This window comes from Pyxicephalus adspersus, chromosome 5 (genome assembly GCF_032062135.1).
Source record: "Pyxicephalus adspersus chromosome 5, UCB_Pads_2.0, whole genome shotgun sequence".
NCBI classification, from domain to species: domain Eukaryota; kingdom Metazoa; phylum Chordata; class Amphibia; order Anura; family Pyxicephalidae; genus Pyxicephalus; species Pyxicephalus adspersus.
Genome location: NC_092862.1, coordinates 8,611,160 through 8,637,143, shown reverse-complemented (window position 1 = coordinate 8,637,143; position 25,984 = coordinate 8,611,160). Strand labels below are relative to the sequence as shown.

General features: G+C 40.9%; 1 protein-coding gene across 1 annotated transcript; it reads right to left on the bottom strand.

The window, feature by feature from the left end:
* ST3GAL1 (ST3 beta-galactoside alpha-2,3-sialyltransferase 1) lies at window positions 1-25,984 on the bottom strand. The gene is made up of 6 exons (XM_072410636.1): window positions 25,268-25,984; window positions 20,317-20,510; window positions 19,664-19,843; window positions 14,976-15,021; window positions 12,668-12,787; window positions 1-11,495 (listed from the first exon to the last, which is right to left on the bottom strand). Exons 1-6 carry the CDS (start codon window positions 25,580-25,582, stop codon window positions 11,322-11,324), a joined length of 1,029 nt encoding a protein of 342 aa, XP_072266737.1. The 5' UTR covers window positions 25,583-25,984; the 3' UTR covers window positions 1-11,321.

Sequence of the window (25,984 nt, the reverse complement as noted above, 5' to 3'; positions counted from 1 at the left end):
TCACTTTAAAATGCATTCATGATTTTAATTTCAAGTAAAATAAATGTGTATAGCAATTTAGAATACAAAATAAAGAAAAAAAAGAAAGTCATCATCAAAATCTCACAGAGAGGACCTTTGGTTTTTCTACATATGAGCTCTTTTGGGGTTTTTTATTTTTTCTTACAAAAACAATTACAAATACAAAAAAAAAAATACATGTAAACCTTTAAAAAATATTACAAAATAACATGCTTTTTATTTATTTAAAAAGTTAGAGTTTACAAAGAAAATAATAGACATGGTTTATTGTGGGATATGTGCACTTACGTCAATAAACTTAAGGTTTATTAGGTTTTTGCATTTAAAATGTAGCTGTGATCAATCAGTAAAATGTGTTAGTAGCATTCACATAGCAGTCTTTGTTTTTCTGAGATCCACCTGTAATACAGTTTTATTGATTGTTGATCCTGATCCTACCAGTAGATGTGTCCGCCTCTTTTAAAAAGGCGGCAATGCTCTTCTTCAGTGAAAGTACACAGTATATGTATAGTTTACAGGGGCACCTAATGTTCAATGGTCTTTAATCATGAAGCAAATATTACAAAAATAAACCTAGATATTTTGTTTTTACCTGAAAAACAAAATGAATAAACTCTGATTCAAGTATAAACCTAGAGCACAAAATGTGTCTATCACTACTAACATTCTAAGCACTAAACAATCGAGATGCCATATGAATGTGAATAATTAAACCAATGATGTGCCATTTTTTTTAAACATGAATAGGATTGCTATCTTCAAGAAGTCTGCTGTGAAGATATCACCTTCTGAGGATCCAGTCCTGGATCTGTCATCACTGCAGGGTGACTGCACACATGAAAGTGCCATAAATACCAAGTATGCTGTGTATACTTGCTGATTATGACAGAAACTCACCTTCTACTTTAAATAATCTTTTGTGCAATATTGTTAGGCAACAGTAGATGGTACTGTGTTCTCATGTAAGGTGTGTAACAAACCCATGTCTCAACAAGAATGTTACACTTCACCAGAGGAGACAGCACCATTCTACTGTTGTGTCCAGTATAACAGATAAAAAAATTGGTTTATATTCGAGTATATAACTATATAGTATAAATACTATAGTCCCACCATATACAGTCCCCACTATATTTCCCACCAATGACATAAATGCCTTTTGACAAGGGCACAAAATGTCCTTTTTACTGGACATTTGGACACACATATCACAGTGTGGACCTAAACAAAAACTGTTGTATAAATGCTACTGACTAAGTCATATATATCAGGGATGTCCAACTCCACCCCTCAAGGGCCATATACATGTTAGGACGATATATAAATGATCATGTTATGACTCTGTAAATCACACGTTACTAAACTTACTTCTTTCGGTTACAAACATAATAAAAATGTGCATGGACCTGGCCCGTGAGCGATGGAGTTGGGGCTCCCAATATAGATGCAGTTTTTTTACATTAAGCATACCATGTTTTGGTATTGTTTTGCATATTTCCAGCTTTAAATATTGTTTACAGGAAAAAGTTCTGCAAGTATGCCATCAGCAGAAGTTCCCTTCACTGCTACAACAACATTACCTTAAATAACAGTGGTCACCAAATAATTGACATTTTACAGAAATAAACACCCAATTATCTGAGAGCATTCACAGTAAATTCACAAATTTTCTCCTCCCAATGACCAGATTATGTATCCAAGCAAACTTCAAAAATATTCTTAATGATATTTCAAGATGCCATAAAGCATTTTACATAACAGATAATATTTTCTATAATTATTTAAAAATTTGTGAGCTAATTTAGGGTGATTGATGTTTTAATTGTACTTATATAGAGTCTAGATCAGTGTTTTCAACCTTTTAACATGTGGGAACCCTTGAAATCTTGTTCAGGCCTCTGTAAACCCCTCCTATAATTACTATATCCACAGCTCACGGTACGGTACGGCTACTGTGGTGGTCAGTGGGAAGAATTCATCTTACATTGCTGACCAGTGGGAAGAATGTCATCCTTACAGATAGCCAAAAAGATCATCGGTGTCACTTAAACTGATCTGAGAGGCACAAACTGCTCATCATTCCTCAAGAACCCCAGCAACCTCTGGAGGAACCCTAGCTCTCCATGAAACCCTGGTTGAGAAACACTGATTTGGACATTGCCAGAGACTAAACCCTTCAATCTTTTACATTTCTAAATTTAAATATCTAGAATAAATCTAAATACAAGAAAAGAAAGGTCATATGTTGCAGCCTAACAGATCTTAGATGCAATGGCTCTTTTTGCATTCGTTTTCCTTTATTTTTACCCGCTGATCTGACCAATAATGCTATTCCTGACGTTGGGTGGTGTCTTCACCCAAAGACATACTTCTGTAGTGTGTCCTTGGATTATAGAAGACATTTTCCTTCTGTATACTAACAGGGCAGAGGGTGCTGTAGTCCACAGAACTGGGAAAAGTAATATTTTCATGGTATATTTAACAAATAAGATCAATGTAAAGGTTTGCAAACACTATAGAAAAAAACATATAGCAGAATAAAAGCTAACTGTTTGCCAGCATTCAAAGCAAACATCCAAGGAAGGAAGGGGAACCATGACATCAGAAATCATTTTTGGGGGGGCTAGCAAAACTTCTTTGAGAATTTAAAACTAATAGGGAGAGTTCAGAAGGTTGTCAATCTCACTATTCCTGAACACCCATTTTTAATGCTAGGCTTCCGAAATATTCAATAGCGCTTTTGATAGACATTAGCCAAAGGGGTTGTATGGTTTGAAAGAGATTTGAGCAGTAGACTGCCTTGAGATGATCCATCAAGCATCTCAAAAAATACAATAAAACCAAAAAGAAATAAAACCGCTCAAATTTGTTTCAGGTATACCCAGGGTTTTAGGAAGATTGGCACTGGTAAATCATAGTACCAATGTCAAAAACCGTGTGGTGAATTTAGCTTCAGGATATTGTTTGGAAAGATGCAACAACAACAAAGTTAGTCGCTAAGAAAACACAATACTTTAACCTATTAAATAAAAAGTAGTAAAAAGGTTCACCTTAAACCTTTTTTGAGGAACACTTTCACCCTTCTTTTGAACAGTGCAGTGCTCAATGTCTTGGTTTAGAGGGGCTATGCTTATGCAAATATCGACTTTCAGAAATTGTTTGCATTGGATCTTATGGGGAGCGGATGGAGAATTTTGGAGTCAACTATGGTATTTTTTGTAAAGCTAATATACTTGCTTATTAACTTTTTTGGTGTAATTGTTGTTTTTTGCAATTGATTGCCTCAGTACCCTAAACATTTAGGACCCTGTGATCTAGCAGTGATCACATAGATTTAATGGTCATGTTAGGACTCACCATTCCCCTTTTTCTTAGTTTTTTGGTCAGCCATCCACTAAAAAATTGACCAGTGGTTCTAATTTGAGAAATAAAGTTTTAAGCAGTGGCCAGCTCTTTCATGCTCATGATGTGGTCTACCTTCCCCACTCTCCCAATTGGCTTTATATAGAAAGGACATGGATCTTTTTGGCCAATGGTGTCTGTTGGATAAATACAACACCCAAGTTTTTAACAATGACCTGACCTTTCATGGTTATATCTGGTCTACCTTTTCCTCATCTCCTTGGTCACTTTTGTTTAGTGATGACATCCATGATTTTTTTTTGCTTTTTGATAAATGTTATTTCCAGGTTTTTACCAACGAGCAGCTCTTTAATAAACAAGATCTGGTCTACCATCCCAACTCTCCTATTGGTCAACCATGAAAGATTTTGGTCAGCGGTAGCTGGTGAATTATAAAATTCAGGATATTAACGGAGCTGGAGCCTTCCTGTAAGTAAATACAGAGTAAACTCATACCTGGAAAGATCTGTACCCTTACCCCACTTCACCTTTGCTTAGATAAAAATATCTAAAGTACTTGGTACATATATATATAGGAACATCTCAAAACAGATTTTGCTACATCATGTGGCATGGTAATAGAACTGCCAACATTTGTATTATCTGCCAATAAGGCATAAAATTATATTAGCCAAATTCCTACTGGACACAACTGATTTGTGTTTATGGTTGCACAATGTGAAGACTGGAAAAATTTATATTGATGTCCCCTTTCTTTCGGAAGATTTTTTTTTATTTTCTACTCCCTGGTGACATTCAGGGCATTGTGGTGCCCTGGGAACTTCTTTTCTTATGTATTTATATAGACAATTCACTAAATACCCACTAATAATGTCACCAACTTTTAGAGGATTCTGAAAATAAATATGCAAACCACATCAGTTACACAGAAGAAACAAAATTCATGTCATTGCTCTTGGTGTTACCCGATTAGGAAGTCATGCTAAATCTCCCAAATAAAATCCTGATAGGACACTCTAATCTATTTTACTCCATCCAGGGCTAAATACACATAAAATAAGTTGTTGGCTGCAGACTAGGAGGAATGTGCCATTGGTTATATCTGACATTTTCCAGTAACATCTGTGTGAAGACTTGGCAAGACGTGGACCCATCTGTGGAACACAGAACAGAGCTGTCTGCAAGAAAATGCAATATGTATTGTAAAACTGCACTAGCAGAATGGACAAAAATGGGAAGAAATCGAGAGCTATTCCGTCACTGTATTCTGTTATGGGCAAAAAAAGAATAATTTATATTTTCTCATAAGGACTGCATATGTCAAAGTTCTAAATGCTTTTAGGACAGCAGTAAATTAATTCAATTGATCAATGAAAGGAACAAAGCGTTACGTGCAGTACCCATAGCAGCCAAGTGCCTGCTAAAAGTTAAAGTCCATACCCAGTTTGGAATATGATGACTGCTGGAATATTTGGTTTATTTTTAGGCACTTTAGTCCTAGCTTTTTGCTCCTTGAAAGGTTTATTGAGTAACAGTAAAAACAAATGGCTCGACTGAAGAAAAAGCCACTCCATGTTCCAAAGAAGACCGTGATTTCTATGGTCTATGTCCAAGTCCAAGAGATTGGGAGATTTTTTTCAGATCAGATTGGAAGAGTAGAGGATCAAAGCTACCACTAATTCCTTGCTATCAACATTGACCAATGGAACAAGCCATTGGAGGACAAGAACTTCTATGTCGCCTAAAGCCAGCTAAGTGCCAAAAAGAATTTTCAGTGACTCAAAAGCAACATGGACATCTATACAAAAGGAGGAGTATTGTGTTTCCTGAACGGTTTTCAAATGACTTTCTCTGTAATGTAAAAGATTGCACGTAAAAGCCCCAAGACATTTGATTATTCTGAAAAATCTCAGCAGAGTCCCCTATCTTTTTACATATCATGGCCCCTTCTTTTTTGTGGTGTCTACTTTGCCCAAATTGTTGACCCAGCAACTCTGTCTGACTCTTCCTCTACATAACCTTTTATGCAGCAGTCAGGGTAGGAGGAGAGGAATACTAAAGAAGACCACCTCCGAGAAGTGCCATCTCCGAGTCCGATGGGACTGTGAATATGACATCCAAGTTGGTAACCCCCAGTCTAACGACTTTTAGATGTCTATGCAAGAGAGTCTTTTAGAGCAAAATAAAATGCATCACATATATTAAATATATTTAATACTCTTCAGGGCAAAGAGATTTGAAAAAAAAAAAGCTGGTCTGACTGGTTATTCTAAAGGATAAAATAATAGAACACACATTGACTAAAATGCATCTCAGATACAAATGCAAATATTGGTGAAGATTATTCTATACCTAAAACGTTTGATTATATTGGTCACTATAGCTGGATGTACATCCTTATAAAACATGTTTCATGAATATATTTGGCACACAGAGTGGGTAAAGAATAATAACAATAAAGTGAATATTAGAGGTAGATGATGTGCGATAATATTAAAAATCTAAAAAGAATCTTCCAGTTTCTTCAAAAGAACAAAAAGGAAGGTGCATAGGTAAAGTTGTTTTCCATCACATTGATAGGGCCATATTATACAGATGTATAGAAAATCAGGATAAATTACACGTCTATGAGGTCTAAAACTTGGTCCTACCAAAACTTGTTCCATTATCATCTAATACAGAGCGAACTTCTTCTAGATCTCGGCTCATCTTCTCCTACCAGGGATTGTGCTGTGAGGGCTACAATTGGACCTTCATTTTGACAAAAATGAATAACTACAGGCATATGATGCATTATCTAAAAACCTAACTGATAATGAAACAATAAATGTTCTCTTCAATAAAGAAGAATTACATTTTCAGTCATACTTTTACCGCTGTCCAAGTTGGAGGTGTGCATGGGGACAAAATCTCCATCCCAACACAAAAAACCTATATTGAATACTTTCCAAGGATGGGGTAGGGTGATCCAAAAAAATTGGAATGGGTGGGGATTCTGACACTTTACATATTGTGTCCTACAAAGATTCTTTATACTTATACTCTATCCAGATGACCTCTGTGGCATTGCCGAGGCCTGGTCTTCCTGGTTCCACCAACTATGGAACCAGAGACACCGTTACCAGATCGTACTGGAGTAGAATCAGATCCACGCAGTCTCCTGGTAGTCACCTTCACAAGAAGTTAAGGAATTTCCCAAAGGAAAGTATTAGAACCTTTCAAAGGTATCCTTATTAGGATATCTTACCATCTTCCCTATCCTAAACTCTAATGCGAAATTTCACAAGGACAGTGATAGTTCTAGACTTTCTGACTTTATACACATAAATAATAAAGAACAGGTTATAATCATGTAGAAGTAAATTACCAATGATTCTATATCTCCTACTTAAATCAAGATTTTTACATGTACACAGCCCAAAATGCTTCTAAATAATGGTACAGATATGTACACTGCATAGTAACTATGCCTTCATGGATACATTTGCCAGCTTCCTAATACTATTACTCCTTATTGTAGGATCATATTTTTCTAATAAAATCATTTTTAAAGCATTCAAATAAGGATACATACATAGATATTATTCTGGCATAATTTTGGAGAATGCATAATGCAATTTGTATTTTGCATTATGCATTCTCCAAAATTGTGCCAGAATATTATAAAATTATACGGTAAAATACTTTCAACTGGCCACCCACTGCACACCTGATCAGCGCTTTTCCCAAATGAATTCACAACCCAGCCCCTTTCCCACTTTGACCACCAATAGTGAGTTACATCATTAGTGGGGAAACCACACCACAAAGAACTGGATCAATGTTTGACTCAACAATACATACAATGGCGGCTATAAATATTTAATAGGGTTCTGTAGGTACAAATTTAATCATAATAGTAGGTGAAGGATTTATATAGAATCTTTAAAAAGGTCTGCAAATTCTGGGCTTAGAGTTACTTTGAAGCTGAAGAACTTACCATTGATGCCAACATTTTGTTCTAAATAGGGTATAGGTGGGTTGAAACACCAAACTTTTTTTGGTGGTAAAAGATGGGTTCATAGTATTTTGGCAAGAGAACCATGTAACTCTTGTGACCCTTTGCAACTATATCATCAGTGGCCGCCCAATGGTTTAAGGGAGCACCACAAGATTGGTCAGCTTGGATTTGTCGTTGATGCCAGGGGCCATAATCAGCAAGTATGCAGGTATGGCAAGCCCGCTCGACACGATGATTTAGCAATGTGTGATTACCAAAAGAGCATTAACTTTTATGAAAAGCTAATCAGGAATTTCCAAGTCTCTAAAAAAAGTCAACAACAGCTTGAACTAAGATAATTTTACATAATTTTTTATAAAATCTTACAGCTGGTGCATTTGATATTATCAAGACGTTAGGCTACCACAATGGATCTGCTTCAATAAAACATTCAACCAAGGTAAGGGATCATAAGGCTAAAACATATAAAGTAGCCCTTGTTTGAATATAGACATAAATTACTTTAAGCTGGTCCTTGGTTTACATTCAGCAAATCTGCACAAAACTTGCAAACTGAATTAACACAAAAAGAAAAATGGTGTAAAACTTAAGAAATATTGAGAAAATGTAACAAATATTAAAGAATGGTACAAAAAATATGTCTTCTCCAATATTTGCTTATTACTAATCTTTAACAGTTAATTGAGAGCTAGCTTCTCGGTAGATGTTCATAGCTGTACTTGCAGGTCTTTATCTTTAGCATAACTTAGCCCATAGAGGTGGGAAAACAAAAAGGTCACATGAACCTATTTAATTAACAACAGTAAAATAATCAAGTCTCATAGAGATGCTTAAAAACTGTTGTTGGAAACTATTGTTACTAATTATTTCCAGTGATAGCAAGACAAACGCAGCACAGATGACACTTTTCTTTGGTGAGAAATGAGAAAAAGACAAATGCCCCATGCTCCATTCACCCCCATTAGAAAAAAGCGGTTGTTTTTGCAGGTCAACAAGTGATTAGCCAATGAAAATCTAGCATTGTAGACAGCCCAAGTACAAAGTGCAGCAATCAGAAACAACCAATCAGAATTTACAATACAAGATGGGCTCTAAATTGCTGTTATGGGAATGCTGTCCTTTGTACTTGGCCCTTTGAGAAATGTTAGCTAAGTAAAAGCATTTTTATAGTTTTGGATCACAATGTTAGTTTAAACCTCAAAATATAAAAGCTCAATACAATGTATATAGCCAATTAGGTCATTTAGAACCCTTAATAATGAATCTTTACAAGGATTTGCATGATAACATACAGTCAGGGCTAAGCTAAATGAAAAGTTTCACAAGAGTTTCTTCAAGGTCTCTAAATCTGTAAGCAATTCTGCTCTTAGGGTAAAATAACCCGAAACAAAACAAAAAGGTATAGGAGAACAAATTGTCTTGAAGTGGTCAATGGCTTCAAGAAATAGAACAAGCCAATTTGAAGAGATTCACCATTATCATCAGAACTGGGGAAATAGTGACTCTCCAATGGCTAAAGGCCTACAAGCCCGCTTTTTCCTATATATGTTCCTTAATCCAATATTGCTCAAACAAAATCCAGTTTATCCATTGGTATAACAATCACAACCATAAATTAAGCAATCAGGTTGGCAAAGAAAATGTATTCCTGTACCCAAGCCATACAACCTGACCTCTGCAGAAAGTGGACACAACAGGAGATGTTTTTTGATTCATAAATGTTAATAGAGCCAAACGGTAGATCCTCCTGCATTAGTGACAGTCCAGTGGTCCCTATTGCTCCCAATTATAGGAATTGCCTGGGTACTGCACATTATTGAGATGTTCCAAAGGCTTCCACTGACTAGTGGGACACTGGACCTAAAAGTTCAACCACTTCATCATAGTCCCCTTAGAGTAATATTAAAAGAGATAAGAGAACAGACTCTTGCTTAGTTAATCATGGGTAACCAACAATCCTTAGGCAGTGCTGGGTTCTCTCATTAGAAAGTTTAGCATCATGTATATGAAGAGGCTACAAAGTATGTTCATCCAAGAGTCACCCATTTTTTGACAAACTATAAAATTGAAAGAGAAAGTTGTGTGAAGTTCAGTGAAAACATTTGTAAATAGACCTATAGATATTTATCTGTAAATTATTGATATTATACTACCAAATAATATTGAAATACTGAATTTAAAAACTTTGCTAGCTTGGCGGTTACTTTGTGTTTAGGCTTCACTATTTGGACCTACCCAGGAAGCCAATGACCCTACAAAATATTCAACTAATGCATTTTTAAGACTCAGGTACCCCAGCCACTGTCTATTGGCTTCCAAGGTGCACTGGCTGCCTCCTAAACCTCCTTCATTTTCAAGCCTATACTTTCATTGCGTGTAGAGTTTGGAAAAGAATCTGCATACTGGACCACATCAGGCTTATTCGATTCAATAGACAAACATCAATAACTTAAAAGAACAATAAAATGTATCAAAAACTATCCTATAAAAGAGAAATCTTAATACTTTGAAAGCAGAATCAAGTTTAAGGCCCTAAAATAAATTATCAGCACTCTTAATCACCCCCATTTATTTTGCTAGAGAAAATACTACAAAGCTCAGTGGTACCAATGGGAATTTACCAAAATTCCCAACAATAAATAGGATTATGCTGTGCCCACAAATTATTTAAAAACTTTAAAGCACAAATACTATCGCCTTGCAGACTTCTGACTATCTTGGTAAAGTTGGACCAATACTTGAATACACCAGCCGGTCCATTTACCACCATAGTGCAACATTCAAAAGCCCACACTAACCAAATAGAAATCATGATGAAGCAGCTTTGTGTAGTTGGTTAATGTGGACTTTTGGTCACTATTGATCTCCAAATTGTTACCAAACAGTCCCAAGTGTATAAAAAGTATAATTGAGCACAATGTTAGATTCTTGAAGTTCTCAAAAAGGTTTTGAGATCTCCTTTGGTAATAGGAACAAAAGGTTGATGATATGTCACCAATATAAAACAATGCAAGGTATAAAATCACCGTACAAATAAATCAAGTTCAGTTAGGGTCCTCATTAAAAAAGTAGCAAATCCCCAAATTGTTCCAGGATTTAAAGAGTACAAAATGACAGCACAAAATACCATTCTATTGGTCCAAATGTCACCCACTCAAGTACTGAAGGACATAATGGACCATGGTTTGAATATTCAAGGCTTACAGCTTCTTAAATCTTATTTGTATCAAACTAATGAATCTTTTCATTAATGAGCGAGGCCAGATGATAACCATGTGAGGTGAATCTGAAACCAAAGCCTGTTCATCGAGATGTACTCCTTCTAGGTCTTCAACAAGTGACATTCATTGAGTTTCAAGCACGTAGATGAATATTTTAATTTCTGTTTTTTGTAAAAATATTTTTTAAAAATTAAAAAATCTGTTCCAGTAAAATGAAAGGGTCAGTGAAGGACTTTTTCAAGGTTGTGTGTAACAACCAAGTTTGACTTCTAATAAAAAAAATGGCGGTCTCAACGCAAGGACAACATTGTCAGGAGTTATTATCGTACAGGTCAAACATTTTATACATTTTGAAACTTATAACCATATTGTGTTATTCCAGCTTAAATGACCCTTAGTATGTGGCTGACGCTCAGTTTGATTTGAAGGACATTTTCTAAATGAAGTTTGGTCAAACCAAGTCCATCAGACCCTTACCACACATGTTTTTTTTGACCCAAGAGACTTCACAAGTGATTCTTGCGATTCTTGATAAAGAATGGAACCATTATTATATCTCTTCCTTTTTAACTGGAAGTTATGAATTCCAGAAGTGGTTCAAACAGCCAATATATAAATTATCCATCAGGCTCCTGGAGAACACACAGTTGTGTGTGAATAAAACACTTTAAAAGCCAGTAAAACTGTCAACCATAGTTCTTCTATCCAGTTGGGGGTCATCTACCTCTGTAGATGTTAATTTTTTTAATAGAAGTTAAATTGCCTATGATATCAGCTTCAAAATCTCCATCGTGGACCCCAGTTTGTCGGAAAGCTCCTGCTGATGGATTGTTCTCCCAGTAATGGTGCCAGTTTCCTTTACTGTCTGCTCCGAATCCGTACAAGTCCACCTGTATTGATAGAAGGAACACAAGACAGACAAATACATAACTCTGGATATTTTAAAGAAACTGGAACCCACATATGTCACTTGTCTGAGTATCAGGCTGCCCAGAACTATCTCAGTTTCGGTCAGACATTGGTAGAAGTCCAATGTACTTTGAAGATCTGATTCTTTTCAAATGGTTCCTCTCGTCATGCTCAATTTAGCTTTGCTTCACCCAGCTATTTCAGAGATTACTAGGAGGCTTTACACTTTTTGTTGGGTTTTTCAAAAAGTTTACATTGACAGCTGGAATAGGGAGATCCTCATGAACCGTACAAGATGGAAAACTATGTCAAGAAGGTTACTCAAATGCAGCTAGTACCATTATAGTTACATAGTCAGTTAGGTTTAAAAAAATACATAAGTCCATCAAGTTCAACCACTAGGCAAATAAACATATGCCAGATATAAAACCCTATAGACATAGCTGATCCAAAAGAAGGCAAAAAAACCCTGGTACAATGAATTTAATTCACAGGTATATTCTGTGCTTCTAGAAATCATCCAGCTTTTTCCTAAAGCAATCTATAAAACTTGCTGAAACTACTTCCTGAGGGATCCGATTCCACATTTTCACAGATCTTACAGTGAGGAATCCATTCCCTACCTGGTGATTAATTGTATTTTCCTCTGGCTGCAAAGAGCGCCCCCTTGTCCTTTGTAACAATCTTAAAGTGAATAATGGGGAAAAGAGTTCTCTATATGGACTGTTTAGATATTTATACAGGGTGATCATATCCCCCCTTATACGTCTATTTTCAAGGGAGAATAGATTCAGTTCAGCTAATCTCTCCTCATAGCTGAGCTCCTCCATTCCTTTTATTAGTTTAATTGACGATGCCACAAAGATGAAAAATTTCTGTCTATGGGTAAGGGTACTAAGATATTATGTTTACATGGCAGATCAATGGTATTTTAAATCAGTGAAAATGTAAAAGCTGGTCTACATGACAAACAACAGTCACAGGGCACCTTCAAAATTCAATTCATTCTGAGATGGTCCCTTTACCCTACATATGTTCATGGACCCTTTATCAACATCCTGGTCATGAAGTATTACTGTATTTAGGCTCACGTGAATACTGTGCGATGTTTCCCCAATTATCCCAAGTTGGTCACATGACATGGATTTATTACCTTGTCGCAGATATGAAGAGCAAATACAACGCTTAGAAGTCCTGTGGAGGGGTACCGGCCATGATGCATCAACCATCGGTCGTACACGTACTTCATGAATTCTGGGTGATAGACAAGGATCTGTTGAGAAAAGAAGAAAAAGAAAATCATAAGAATGTCAAAGTTAAAGAAATGAAAATGTAACCAACATCAATCTATTTAATGTATAACAGGAAAGTATTCACTGCTAACTTGTTCCTTTACAAAAACAACAATTCTATTTGCCTATTTTTGGATAATTGATTGGGTTGGAGCTATTTAGGAGCTCACTATTGTGCTGATCATTGTTCTCCTTGCTGGAGGCACCAACATGGGGAAGAAAAGCTCAAGCGACATGGCCACCTTATCTATCAAAATGGTATCCTTATCCCAAAGACACATTGCAGAACAAGGCACGGTAAGTAATGGTGAAGATCTCAGCAGACAGAAGACCACTCTTATTACCTGTGACTAGTCTTTTGCCTTCTGCCTGCCTTTATAGGGGCAAAGCTTCAAGAATTAAAGAGAGACCCAAATATTCCAGCAAAAACGTTCCCCTAGTTCATTTATGCATTTCATGTATTTAATATATATATATATATACCTATGATAACCTCCCTCGTATAGACTTTCAAAACCCTGAGAGTGCTGGTCGCCTCCACCATCTTGGATGTGATATTAGCAGCCTCATGTTAAAATACGACCTCAGCTATGTTGGAAGGTGGAAGATGGAACAGTAGACCTTGGTGAGCACATTCAGTACACATTAGACACAACCAGAAGAGGGGAGGGATGAGCCATGAAAGGAAAAAGCTGTGCCAGGGACTCTTCCTCAAGTAGTTAAAGCAGAGTATTAACGAATCCATGATCAGGCAGGTCTATATACCAGAAAGGGGCAAGCGATGTCCATTCTGCAATAATCTTTCCAACCTGCCTAACCGTTCCAGGTTTCCGGCAAAAAGCAGAGTTGTGCACGTGCCAGGTCAGCTTTGGTTATAAGGATATCCAGCATTCCCGCCATTCATCTGCGAGTTCTGGGAATGAACAAACTCATCCAAGTCCACCCAATCAAGATGGCCAAAGATAGTCTACCAGAGAAATAATAAGATGCAAGGGAATGGGGACAGGGGAGTATTGCAGATTTATTTCCAATATAAATGGTCCAGCAAGGTCGGAGAGATGTTGCAGATGACTAAAACATCTTTATGGGAATCCCATCATAATTCCATCATTATGGGAAGGAAAACACAACAAGCCATTCTTTAAAATGCTTGATGTTCTGTGCTTTCACCGGCAATGTGACAGGGTCTCCTGAACAAGCTCGAACAAAAAGAAATCAAGGAGAAATGATTTGATTTACCAGAACGGTGAGTTTTGGCTGATGAGAGATCTCCCGCAGGCCGGAAGAAGAGGAACCCCACAAAGCTGTTATTCTTAAAGTACTTTTGACTGGTCTGTAACTAAGCAAGGACGGATAATATTCGGCGGGCTGGCACACAGATGCCTGCGGGGGCTGAATTTCATATCCATAAACCAGTGCAAGTGTAAACTTTTATTAGGGAGCTCACAGTTCTTGTAGCAATTTAGTAATAAAATGGACGGCAGATCCTATTATATCATCGTGTTCAGCGTAGGAGGGTGCGAGCCATATGCTAATAATGAAGTCTTCCCCATCTCAATAACTCTACGGCTGATAGGAATGGTTTATGTCTTGTATTACACACCCCGCACACATGGGGCATTTCCTAGAACAATATTCAGGATCAGCAGATTTTTATTTTTTCTGATAGAGCAGAGAATGTATAAAACACATCAGTATATTGTTTTGCAATTGAGTCCCGATGGTGACAAACTGAAGGAATTCCAATTCTATAAAGTAGACAGCAGAGCATTGACCATGTTAGTAGAATTTTACTGAATTCCTTTTATAGAGGCAATATAGACCCAAGCTACCAAAGACTTAGCACAGATTTAGCAAGCTCCACCAAACCGCACAGTCCTGTTAATGAGACCTGATTTTGATATGTAGCAGTTAACGAAGCCTTGCCGTTTTTTTCTTCCGACACCCTGGGACTGGACATTACAAGGAGAAGCAGAAGATGGATAAGCTTTTCGATGTAATGCTGCTCATTAAACTGCTGCACCAATAGTTCCTTGAGCTTTATCTTCATCCCGGGGGGCGGCTGGAAGAGTCAGACGTCAAGTGTACAGAACTGTTGGGAATACAAGGTGCTATAAACTGTTCTTTTACATGGCTCCTAAAAAGATTATATATAAAGCGTCCACTTACCTTGTCTTTGGAAACTTTGATTTTGCGTGGCACTGGAGCGTAGGTGCTAAATGAAGATTAAAAAAAAAAAATTTATAGATATCCTTAAAGATTAAAATAAAAGATATATTGCACTAAACTGCACTGATAGAAAGAAATTCAGCAAAAATCAACAAGTTGGTAGTTTTATCTCCTGGCCACTAGATGGCGATATAGCACATGCTAAAGCAATGGCTCAGGGTGATTCCCAGGGCTTATGTGTTCTGCTTCTGTAACAAACTCCAATTTGTTTGTTCAGTCAGGTATGGCGTTTGCAGGAGCTCATATTTACATTTACAAATATAATAATAAAGAATATGATACAGATCTAAGCAGAGACATAGAAAATGCAGCATTTAGGAAAGCAAGTTGTTCAAAATCTTTAGATGTTTGCAGGAATGGGTCACTATATACAGCAACATAATAATAATAAAAACGTATCGATAAAATTCTTCAACTCCAATCATAGTGACGTTGCCTATTGCCTTCCAACTAGCTATAGCGTACATGAGACCCTGGGGGAAAAATTGAGCATGTGACAAACTCCATGCAGATATGTCTGTGCTTGGTATAGAGCTCAGGACACCACTGCTAACCCCAGATTCTTTCTATAGGACTGGAGAACCTCTGACCCGTCCTGGTATTTGTCTGCGCACAATGGCCCGCTGTTATGGGGTAACCTGGGGGATTTCAGCAGTAAAGATGGTGCTTTGTTCTCCTGGCTTCTGCCTGGCCACTGTATCTATGTAATTCAGTCATGCGGGATCAGTGGAGTGGCCCCAGGCCCTAGCCTGGCCTGGAGGGGAGGGGGGGTCAAAGTGCTGCAATGAAACCCAATCTTTCTTCTTGTCTTGTAAAACAAAGTGAGGAACACCGTATGCTTGTTCCAGGGTTGGTCCAAGCAAACGTGAACAGTGATGGCAGAGGGGAGAAAGGGGCACCCAGAGGGATCAGATGCCAACAAAGGGTGGCAACAGGAAGGATCAGACGCCAACAAAGGGGGGCAGCCGGAGGGGTCAGACGCCAACAAAGGGGGACTGCCACGGGGCAGACACCAACAAAGGGGGGCGGCTGGAGGGGTTAGATGCCAACAAAAGGGGGGCAGATGGAGGGGTCAGATGCCAACAAAGGGGGACTTGCCAGAGGGGCAGACGCCAACAAAGGGGGATGGCCGGAGGGGTCAGATGCCAACAAAGAGGGACAGCCAGAGGGGTCAGACGCCAACAAAGGGGGCAGCCAGATGGGTCAGATGCCAACAAAGGGGGACTGCTAGAGGGGCAGACACCAACAAAGGGGGCAGCCAGCGGGCTCAGACGCCAACAAAGGGGGGCGGCCGGAGAAGTCAGATGCCATCAAAGGGGGAAAGCCGGAGGGGTCAGACGCCAAAAAACGGCAAGGACCAGAGGGGTCAGGCGCCAACAAAGGGCAAGGGCCAGAGAGGGGCGGCCGGAAGAATTAGACGCCAACAAAGGAGTGCGGCTGGAGAAGTCAGATGCCAACAAAGGGGGGCAGCTGGAGGGGTCAGACATCAACAAAGGGGGTGGCCGGAGGGGTCAGACGCCTACCAAAGGGCAAGGGCCAGAGGGGTCAGGCGCCAACAAAGGGCAAGAGCCAGAGGGGTCAGACGCCAATAAAGGGGGGCAGCCGGATGGGTCAGATGCCAACAAAGGGGGACTGCCAGAGGGGCAGACCCCAACAAAGGGGGCAGCCAGAGGGCTCAGACGCCAACAAAGGGGGGCGGCTGGAGAAGTCAGATGCCATCAAAGGGTGGAAGCCGGAGAAGTCAGACGCCAACAAAGGGCAAGGGCCAGAGGGGTCAGGCACCAACAAAGGGCAAGGGCTAGAGGGGTCAGAGGCCAACAAAGAGGGGCAGCCGGAAGAGTCAGACGCCAACAAAGGGGTGCAGCTGGAGAAGTCAGATGCCAACAAAGGGGGGCAGCTGGAGGGGTCAGAGATCAACAAAGGGGGGTGGCCGGAGTCATCAGATGCCAACAAAGAGGGGCGGCAGGAGGGGTCAGACATCAACAAAGGGGGGCGGCCAGAGGGGCAGACACCAACAAAGGGGGCAGCCAGCGGGCTCAGACGCCAACAAAGGGGGCCGGCCGGAGAAGTCAGATGCCATCAAAGGGGGGGCAGATTTACCAGAGGGCAAATTTAATAAAAGGGAAGGACGGGGTTCTCAATCTCACTGCTTTCCTAGAAAACGTTACATTTCAGCAGCTGAGTCTCAGTTACATTTCACATAAACTGGGTCACATAAAAAAAAATCAGCTTTTTGTAAAATTTGTGTATTTCTGCAGCTTTTTGAGATAGAGGAGACGCAAAGCGGGGGAGGGCGTTTTATACATTAACCTTGGAATTTATATCCCCTTAGCCTTAGGAATGAGCCAGTAATGGTAAAAGCAGGGACAGCCTATGGATCCCTCATATACACCGCTATATTCTGCCCAGACACTGAATATGCAATAATAAAACATACTGAGATTCCGGGAACTGCAGGAAATGAATTTCACATCAGTAACTTGGATTTTATTTTAAAAAAACAGCAATGCAGCAAAAATAATGTGAACATTATAAGGAATCCAAAGTATAAAGAAATGAAAAGAAAGTCCCAGACTTCACCTTGAGAAGGAATAAATAAAAACATAATCATAGAGCGATTTATAATAATTTGTTCTGCCTGAACACTAGAGGGCAGTGGAGCAGCTCAGCTCTCTGCAGCACAATGGCTACAAATACAGACATTGTGAATAGAGCATGCGTTGTAGCCACTGGCATTAGGGATATGCAGTTCTGCAAAGGATAAAAGGGATCCGTTTGGACTCATTGAACATTGAGAGGAATGTATCATCAATAGATTTCCTGTTGTTCCAAACATTCTGGGTGAATTAAAAAACATGCAAATTTGTACATTTTTTTTCTTTAGAATGCAGCCACAGGACAGAAAAGACTGTCCCCTGCCAGCATGATGCAGAGAAGGATCCTTGTTTTCTGGAGAAGCAGTGGTCTCTCTGCAGAGCTCCAACGCACTCCTGTTGAATCAGTGCTATGGCTTTACAATCTGCAAAGCTTTCCTCCACCTACTGTGCGTATCTGCAGCTCCCGCATCTTTCTATTCACCCAGCACTCCAATAATTGATGATTCCCATTCACACCCTGGATGGTTTCCATAGCTTAGTGTACGCGCTGACATCCAGCCTGATTGATGACTGTTTGCTATGTATCCGTAATAAGGTCATGGATGGAGAGTTTGGTTTTCTTGCAGCCAACATTTTTCAGCTCCAGCTGACACGCCTCAGTGGCTTCTGGTAAGCCACACGCGGCTTTACAAGATACCACATAACTACACATGTGACGGGCAGCGGGGATCGGGGACCAGGCATCGCTCGACATTACGTTAGTAGCACGGATGTTCTGCACCCCATCTGCATGCACTCCAGGGATGGCTGCATCTTGCAGAAAATGTGTAATGTGCTGAAATGGAGATTTGTGGTCTGGGAAGCCTGGGTGGCAAAGGAACTGATCCAGGGGTGGGCATAGGGAGGTGCAAAGTGTACCACTGTACCAGGGCCCCAAACCCTCCTCTTCCAACAGGGTCCCCAAATCAGACAGCTATTAAAAAAAAAAATCTTTTCTGCATGGAGTGTAAATTCCGCTGCCACCCTCCCAATTCTATTTAGCAGGGCACGCGTCTTTTTATGCTCTTCCAGTGTGACGCCGCTGCCGCCATGCCCCAGTTTCTCGGGCTGACACCCAGTCTGCTCAGTGAGAGTTTGCTGAGCCGGCACAGTACAGGAGTGAATTCAAAGTAACGCATTAATGATGCAGATATGCTGCTAACAAGATTAGTGTCTCGCAGATAAGAAGGAGCAGAGCTTCCTGGAAACACAAGCCGGGCCCTCCGCGTGACGCCTTAATGAGCATGCAGAGGGCTCGGGGAGCTCAGAGTATGGGACAAATGGATGGAAACCAGAGTGGATCTTCTCTAAAGCTGAATGACCCCCTTAGTTATAGCCCTACCTTTTTTTTTGTCTCTACTTTTCCTCTTACTGTGCTCTTTGCTTTCAGCAAGTAGAGCAGAACTCCAGCCAAAAAGATTTAGATACAGATTGGCAATCCTGAGTTTTCCCTGCAATACCCCCTTTCTGCCACTAGACGTCTTCAGTCTTTTGCCCATTTTAACCCAATTGCTCTGAGCCCAGGACCCCTTTGCCTGACCCTAGCCTGTAACTGGATTGTGAACAGAGAAGCAGCACAGTAAAAAGCTCACCCCTCCGGTCAATCTACTATCTACAGTCCTCTACTAGGTACTACAAGAAACAAAAGATCGCCATTTAGGGCCTCCCTCTGACAGGCAATATATAAAGTAGAGCCCATGGATCACAAAGCTGCCTTTTGGCCTGAATTGCTTCCTGTTAAGGTGCCGTGTACCCTGAAAGAAGGTGGGGATGGAAGCACACTTTATGAAACTCTGGTTTAAAGTGAACCTGTTCTGGCTTAAAACAAACACAGATCACACAGCATGAATCAGGGCTCACATAATTTGAAGAATGTGTCCAGTTTCAAACTGGCTCAGTGGGGCCCTCTAGAGTCTCAGACCCAATATGATCACCGAATCCTGACTTTTCTCTAAGCCCCGCCCACTCAGTATTACAGACTTATCCACTTACAAGTTGATGGTTCCGGTGGTGAGAGCGCTGACCACCCACTGCAGGTCCAGAGTCTTGAAGGGGATCAGGATCATGCTGACATTTTCAGACAGATCACGGACGCTCTCCGGGTACACAAAATGATGCGTTGTTTTATTCCCTACGTCCTTCTCGAACTTTGTGGTGGGTGCGTGATTCATCCTGTGGGGCACCAAAATTGAAGTTAGTAGTAAAAAATGGAGAATGGAGAAGAAAAAAGGGAGAAACCAAACACCACTTGGACACCCCATATTTTAAGTCCTGAACCCCTAGTCCTGCTCATCCAATGTTTTTCAAAACCCAAAGCTGAACACAGCTGGAAAAAATGAATTGGTGGCACCAAATGCCTTAAAAACCCAGGTATTACCATGTAAAACTAGTAGTGACATCATCAGTGTAGGAGGAGTCGAATAGAACCACACCCACTATAGGCTGGATGCAGGAAAGGGGGCTGGGACTAGACCAGTCATCCTGCACAAGCAGAGAGCACAGCGCTGTCTTTATTACAGGAAGTTCCTGCACAAAGTTTCATGCTGGAAAAAATAGACAAGCACACTAAGATTCAGGTACACACATACACACATCTATGGATCAGGGAGGACAACCCGAAAACCCAGTGCTGCCAGCAATCTCACCTAAACACAAAATTGTGAGAATCGATGTCCAGTCCATAGCCCGATTCCTTCAGATTTCCTGAATTCCCCACCACGGCACACGTTCGGCACTGGTACGGACTGCGCTCTAGCAGGTTGCTCTCTCCGGGGATGACCTTAAACAGCTCCTCGGTGGCTATATTGACATCAATGGGGTTCCTCTCACCTTGTAATCGCTGTTGTTGTAAAGAAAGAATAGAAAACAATAAATTCATTCAACAAAGAAACATTTAATGAACTGATAGGACAGTTCTGTTACATTGGGTATGATTTCCTGAATGATGCTGTTACTTAGCAAAGTGATATCTAATTCTGCAAGAGATATTTCACTTAGCTTTGTGAATGGGATGAACTCTGCTGACTTCAACCTAATCTAATCATATGCAAGGAAAATAATTGTAATTATTTATTTTTTACATTTTCTTGAATTCTACCAAATTCACTATGCTTGAATAAAAATTCAAACTTTGCTAAGTGTAAAGCCTAAAGTTAATCCCAATGTTTTGTATTAGATATGTTTCAAAATGAGCAGCAGATATGACTGCACTGGATGAGTTTTGTTACTGAATACCGACATCTTTTGGTATAAAAAAAAAAAAATAAAATAATAAAAAACAACACACTACAAAACTGCTAATTAATTCCTATGTGAAAGGATCTCAATCAGTTCTCTAGAGCAACATACACACTCGAGACAAACAGTTCTACTCGGCACCGGCGAACCCCCAATTCGAAAGATAATTTTCAGTGATAGAAATCTGATGACTGTAGGGGGCTTAGGACATTATTATTGGTATTATTATCTTGTATTTATATAGACAGAGCTCAACCCAGAAATTTGGTTAAGCTGGGTGGGAAGAAATTGTAGGTGGATGGCAGCCCCCTATTTTGACCCAATTCATCAGTAACCTCCCAAAAACAGCCAGGTGGTTCCTGAAGAATGCCAGGCAGTGCACCCAGCTAAAAGGGACCGGGGAGAACAGTGGCCGACATATTTTGCAGAACTGTACAAAGTCCATAGTCATGTCACTAGCTGTCCCTCACAATCTAATGCCTACCATTAACACTGTCTAAGGTTAATTTTTGGGGGAAGCCATTTAAACTAACTCCATGTTTTTGGAATGTGAAAGGTAACCGTGTACCTGGAGGAAACACACACAAACACGGGGAGAACCTGCAAACTCCATGCAGATAGTGTCCTGGAAATTTGGGGATTCCTGATATAGTATGGGGTGTTGTATCTCTAGTTCAAGAGTTGGGTAGGTATTACTTTAGCAAATTGTCTGCAAAAGGAAAAATGAATCCATATCCTTAGTTGTAAATAATTTCCATTCTAATATAAGCTGTTAAATATTCTTCCATATCCTATCGTAGCGATAATAAACGGTTTATAAATACAACCAGAAAACCGTGACGGTAATTGACAAAACTGCCGTCACAACATTTGGAATTACAGCGACATTTTCCTTTCCTATATTTTCAGCATTTAATTGGACATAATGACAAAAAGGCAGAACGTGGAAGATGTGAATCCATATGTCGCTGTCACATGGTAACTGAAAATATCACCGGGCCATATCTGTACTCTGCGCCGTATTTCTCCCGGTGACAGCGGCCAATTACCCACGGCAATGAGATCTATTCTTAGCGGCACAGGTGGAATGTGTTAAGTCGTAATGTGGGGGCCACCCAGTGTCAGGTTAAAGGGCCATCGCAGTCACAGATTGGGATTCACAGAATAAAACTGTGCTAATTACACACCCAACATATGGAGAACCCATCGCAGATACAATCAAACAAAGAGACAATTGCAGGAAAAGCTGGGTTTGGTACTCAGGAGGGGAGGCATGGAAGGTGAAAGGTTAGTTTGTGGTTAAGCACTGGTTTATTTTCAGCTAAGAATGATAAGGTTGAGTTAGGTAGAATGGAGTGAAGGTTAGACGCCAGGAAGAATGGGAAAGTTTAGGCAACATGTGCGGGAAGAGTATAGTTAGGCATTACGTTTCAAAAAAAAAATAAATGTAAGGAAAAACTATACTTGCTAGCTGGAAGATCAGGAACCTGGAGGGTTAAGGATGGGAGTTAGATCTGGGTAGGTTAGCGTGTGGTTAGGGTAAGGCACTAGGCAGGAGGTTATGGTTTGGCGCTATTGCAGAGGTTAAGATTTGGTGCCATGTAAGCAAGAGGTGAAGATTGGACACCAAAGGGGTGGAATACTTTGTGGTCCAAGCAGGAGGGGAAGAGGACACTAAGGGCAGGACGGAAGTTTAGGCACTAAGGTAAAAAGATTTGAAGGAAAGACTATCACTACATAGAAAGTAAGGGACCTGGAGAGTTACGTTTGGGTGTTAAATCTGGAAAGGTTTGTGTGTGGTTAACATTAGGCACTAGACAGGAAGGTTATGGTTAGGTACTAGGGCAGGGAGGTTAAGATACGGTGCAAAGCAGGAAGGGGCAAAGGTTAGACACCAATAGGGGTAGGGGGATACTTTAGGCACCAGAAAGGAGGAAGGATTGGGGGGGGGGGGGGGTAGGAGCCAAGATAAATAAAAAAAAATAAGGACTGTCTTGTTACCCATCTGTTTTACTGTCTGGAGTAACCTGGAGGGGTAAAATTGGGGGGTTAAAATGGTAAGGTTAGTGTGTGGGTAGGGGTAAGGCACTAGGTGGGGGGTTATGATTCATTACTTTGACAGGAAGGGGTGAAGGTTAGGCACCAAGAAGAATGGGTTACTTTAGGCACCAAGCAGAAGGGAGGGTTGGGGAAGGGGGCCGTTGAAGAGCCACAATATAAAAATTAAAGGAAAGTATCTTGCTACCCGTCAGCTTTTGCTACCTGGAATTAAAGTAACTTGGAGGGTTAAAGTTAGGAGTTAAGTTCATGGGTAGGTTAGAGTGTAGTTATGTGTTAAGGAACTAGACACCGAGGCAAGGAAATTAAGGTTATGTGGCACGTGGTAAGGGGTGAAGGTTGGATACCAAGAAGGGTAGAGCAGTTTGGGCACCAGCCAGGAGGGTCGATAGGTAAGGTTAGGCAGCAAGAAGGCAGGGAGCAAGGTTTGGGGTTAAAATCAGGTGCTGGTGTTACATCAAACACTATCTAAAGAGTTTTCCTGGCCCTTTGGTGCATGGAGAAGTTTTCCACCGATACCAGAGGTGGCAGTTAGATCTTCTGGAAGCTATGTTGCCTACTGTCCAACCCTGGGATGATGTGAATTTTAGACAGGTACACTTTAAATGCATTTTTTGTCTACCTAAACCCTGGAACTATACAAGTTAAAACAATAAAATTTAATTTGTATGTCATATTCCCTCACATTGCTCAATCTCTACATAACAGGTCTTTAAAGCTGACCACATCAGTTTGATCGTTGTGTGCTGGGCAAGCACTGATAGGAGCTACCCTGCTATCATTCCAGTGCAGACTATTATGGGAGCCTCCTCCATCACATGACTTGTCTTGTGTCTGGGGCGAGCTGTCAGCAAATGTTTATTAAAGAATCAAACTATCCAAGCTATTTCAGTGGTTGGAAAAAGTTTGAGAGTAAAATCCTGATCTGCGCATCTGTTGTGCCCTTTACTAGGGTTACCATTATCCCTCCACTGAGATTAGACACCCGCGAGTCCATCATGAGGGGTTCCTACTACTATTTTGCCAAGTTCCCCGATCTAGACACCTGCTAAGGCCATTACAAGGGGTTTCAACCATCCTTTCTCTTAGTTCCCAGATCTGTATACCTGCTGTGCTGATGTTCAGGGGTTATACTACGTTCCCAGGTCTAAAGTTATATAGGACTGGTTCCCACTATACTTGTGCCGAGTCGCCATATCTGCACATCTGCTGTGCCCATTAGTGGTTCCTACCATCCCTGTGCTAAGTTCCTGGATCTAGACACCTTCCATGCCCATTATAAAGGGGTTCCAATAATCCCTTTATTAAGTTCCCAGATCTGTACACCCATGATGAGGGATTCCTACCATCCCTCCACTATGTTCAAATGTCTAATATGAGGAGTCCCTGTGCTGAGTTCCCAGATCTGGTCAACTGCTTTGTCCAATATGAGATTGCTCCAGCATCCCTGTGCTAAATTCCCAAATCTGCACATCTGCTCCGCCCATTACAAGTGGTCTCCGCTATCCCTGTGCTGACTTCCAGAGGCTGGACACCTGTTGTGCCCAATACAAAAGGCCCCCACTATCTCTTTCCTGCGTTTCCAGATCTGCACTTCATACCTGTTCCCAGATCTGTACACCTGCTGTGCTCAACATGAGGGCTTCCTACCATCACTCCACTATGTTCAAAGGCCTAAAATCTAATATGAGGGGTTCCCATCATCCTTGTGCTAAGTTCCCAAATATTCACATATGCTGTGCCCATTAGGAGTTGTCCCTGTGCCAAGTTCCAGGGCCTGGCCACCTGTTGTAACCAATACAAGATGATGCAGAGCCACAGAAATGGTACTCCCACTTGCCCATCATGAGGGGTTTCTATAATCCCTGTGACATGTTCCTATATCTGTATACCTACTGTGCTTATGATAAGGGCTTCCCACCATCCCTACACTACACTCCCTGGTCTGATTTTCAACATGAGTGGTTCCCACTATCCCTGAGTTCCCAGGTCTGTGCCTATTATGTGCCTTTTCTGTAGAAGCAATGGTCTCTCTACGGAGCTTCCCTTCTGCGTCAAACCTATAGCTCCACAGTCAGAAAAGTCCACGTTCCCTGATACTTAGAGGACTCTAACTAGCTCTGACCAAGAAGGAGGGGTGTTTAACCAAAGCTTCTGTGGAGAGACCACTACTTCCCCACGGGGTGCTTCTCAGCAGGATGTTGGCTGGTAGTCATGTTTTTCTACCCTAGATACAGCAGGAAGTTCAATTAAGTCTTAAAGCCATTTGTAGCCCCCCAAATCCCCAACCACAGCACTCACCATCCACCACTTGTACGTACTCTCCGACAGTAAGCTGTTCTGCTTGGTCAGGAGGGGTGAAATGCTCAGATTATACCTCTCATCAAACCACAGAGACACCTCGGCCTCGGACACACACGTCTCGCAGGCACACGGCCTCCTCATGGATGCGATGAACCTCACGAAGGACCCAGAGAAGCGGAAGTATTTTTCGGGGTTCCAGGTGATGAGCACAGAGTTCTGGGTGTAGTTCAGGAGGAAAGATGTGATGGTGATGGCAAAAAAAGCCAAAGCGATGGTAAACAGCTTCAAGTTTCTGTGCCTTAAGGCCACCATGGTGGGTTCCCAGTCACTCTTCCCTCAGACGAATAAATCCAGCAGGAAGTTGACGCCGCGGCCCCAAGCCTCTAAAACAATGTCATCTGCTCATAATTCCAGGCTGCTGCTCCACGAACACAACTGGGAATCCCAGAGACCTCATAAAAGTAACTCTGCTTCCGAGAAGAGATTTCAAATCCTCCAAAGCAATTATCAATACATTTTTATATGTCTGCAGGCCTCGTGAAAAGCCAAGGAAGCAGAAGGAGAGGTTTCTGTTACTCTGGCCGGTGTCGTTCCTGTGTAGAGAGAGAAGACAAGGAGACCGTTAGCCGTGTGTTGGCTGTCTGACGGGAAGAATGACAAATATCTGAGTTCTCTTTCCCTCCTTCGGGCAGACTGGATGACTAGATTAAAACT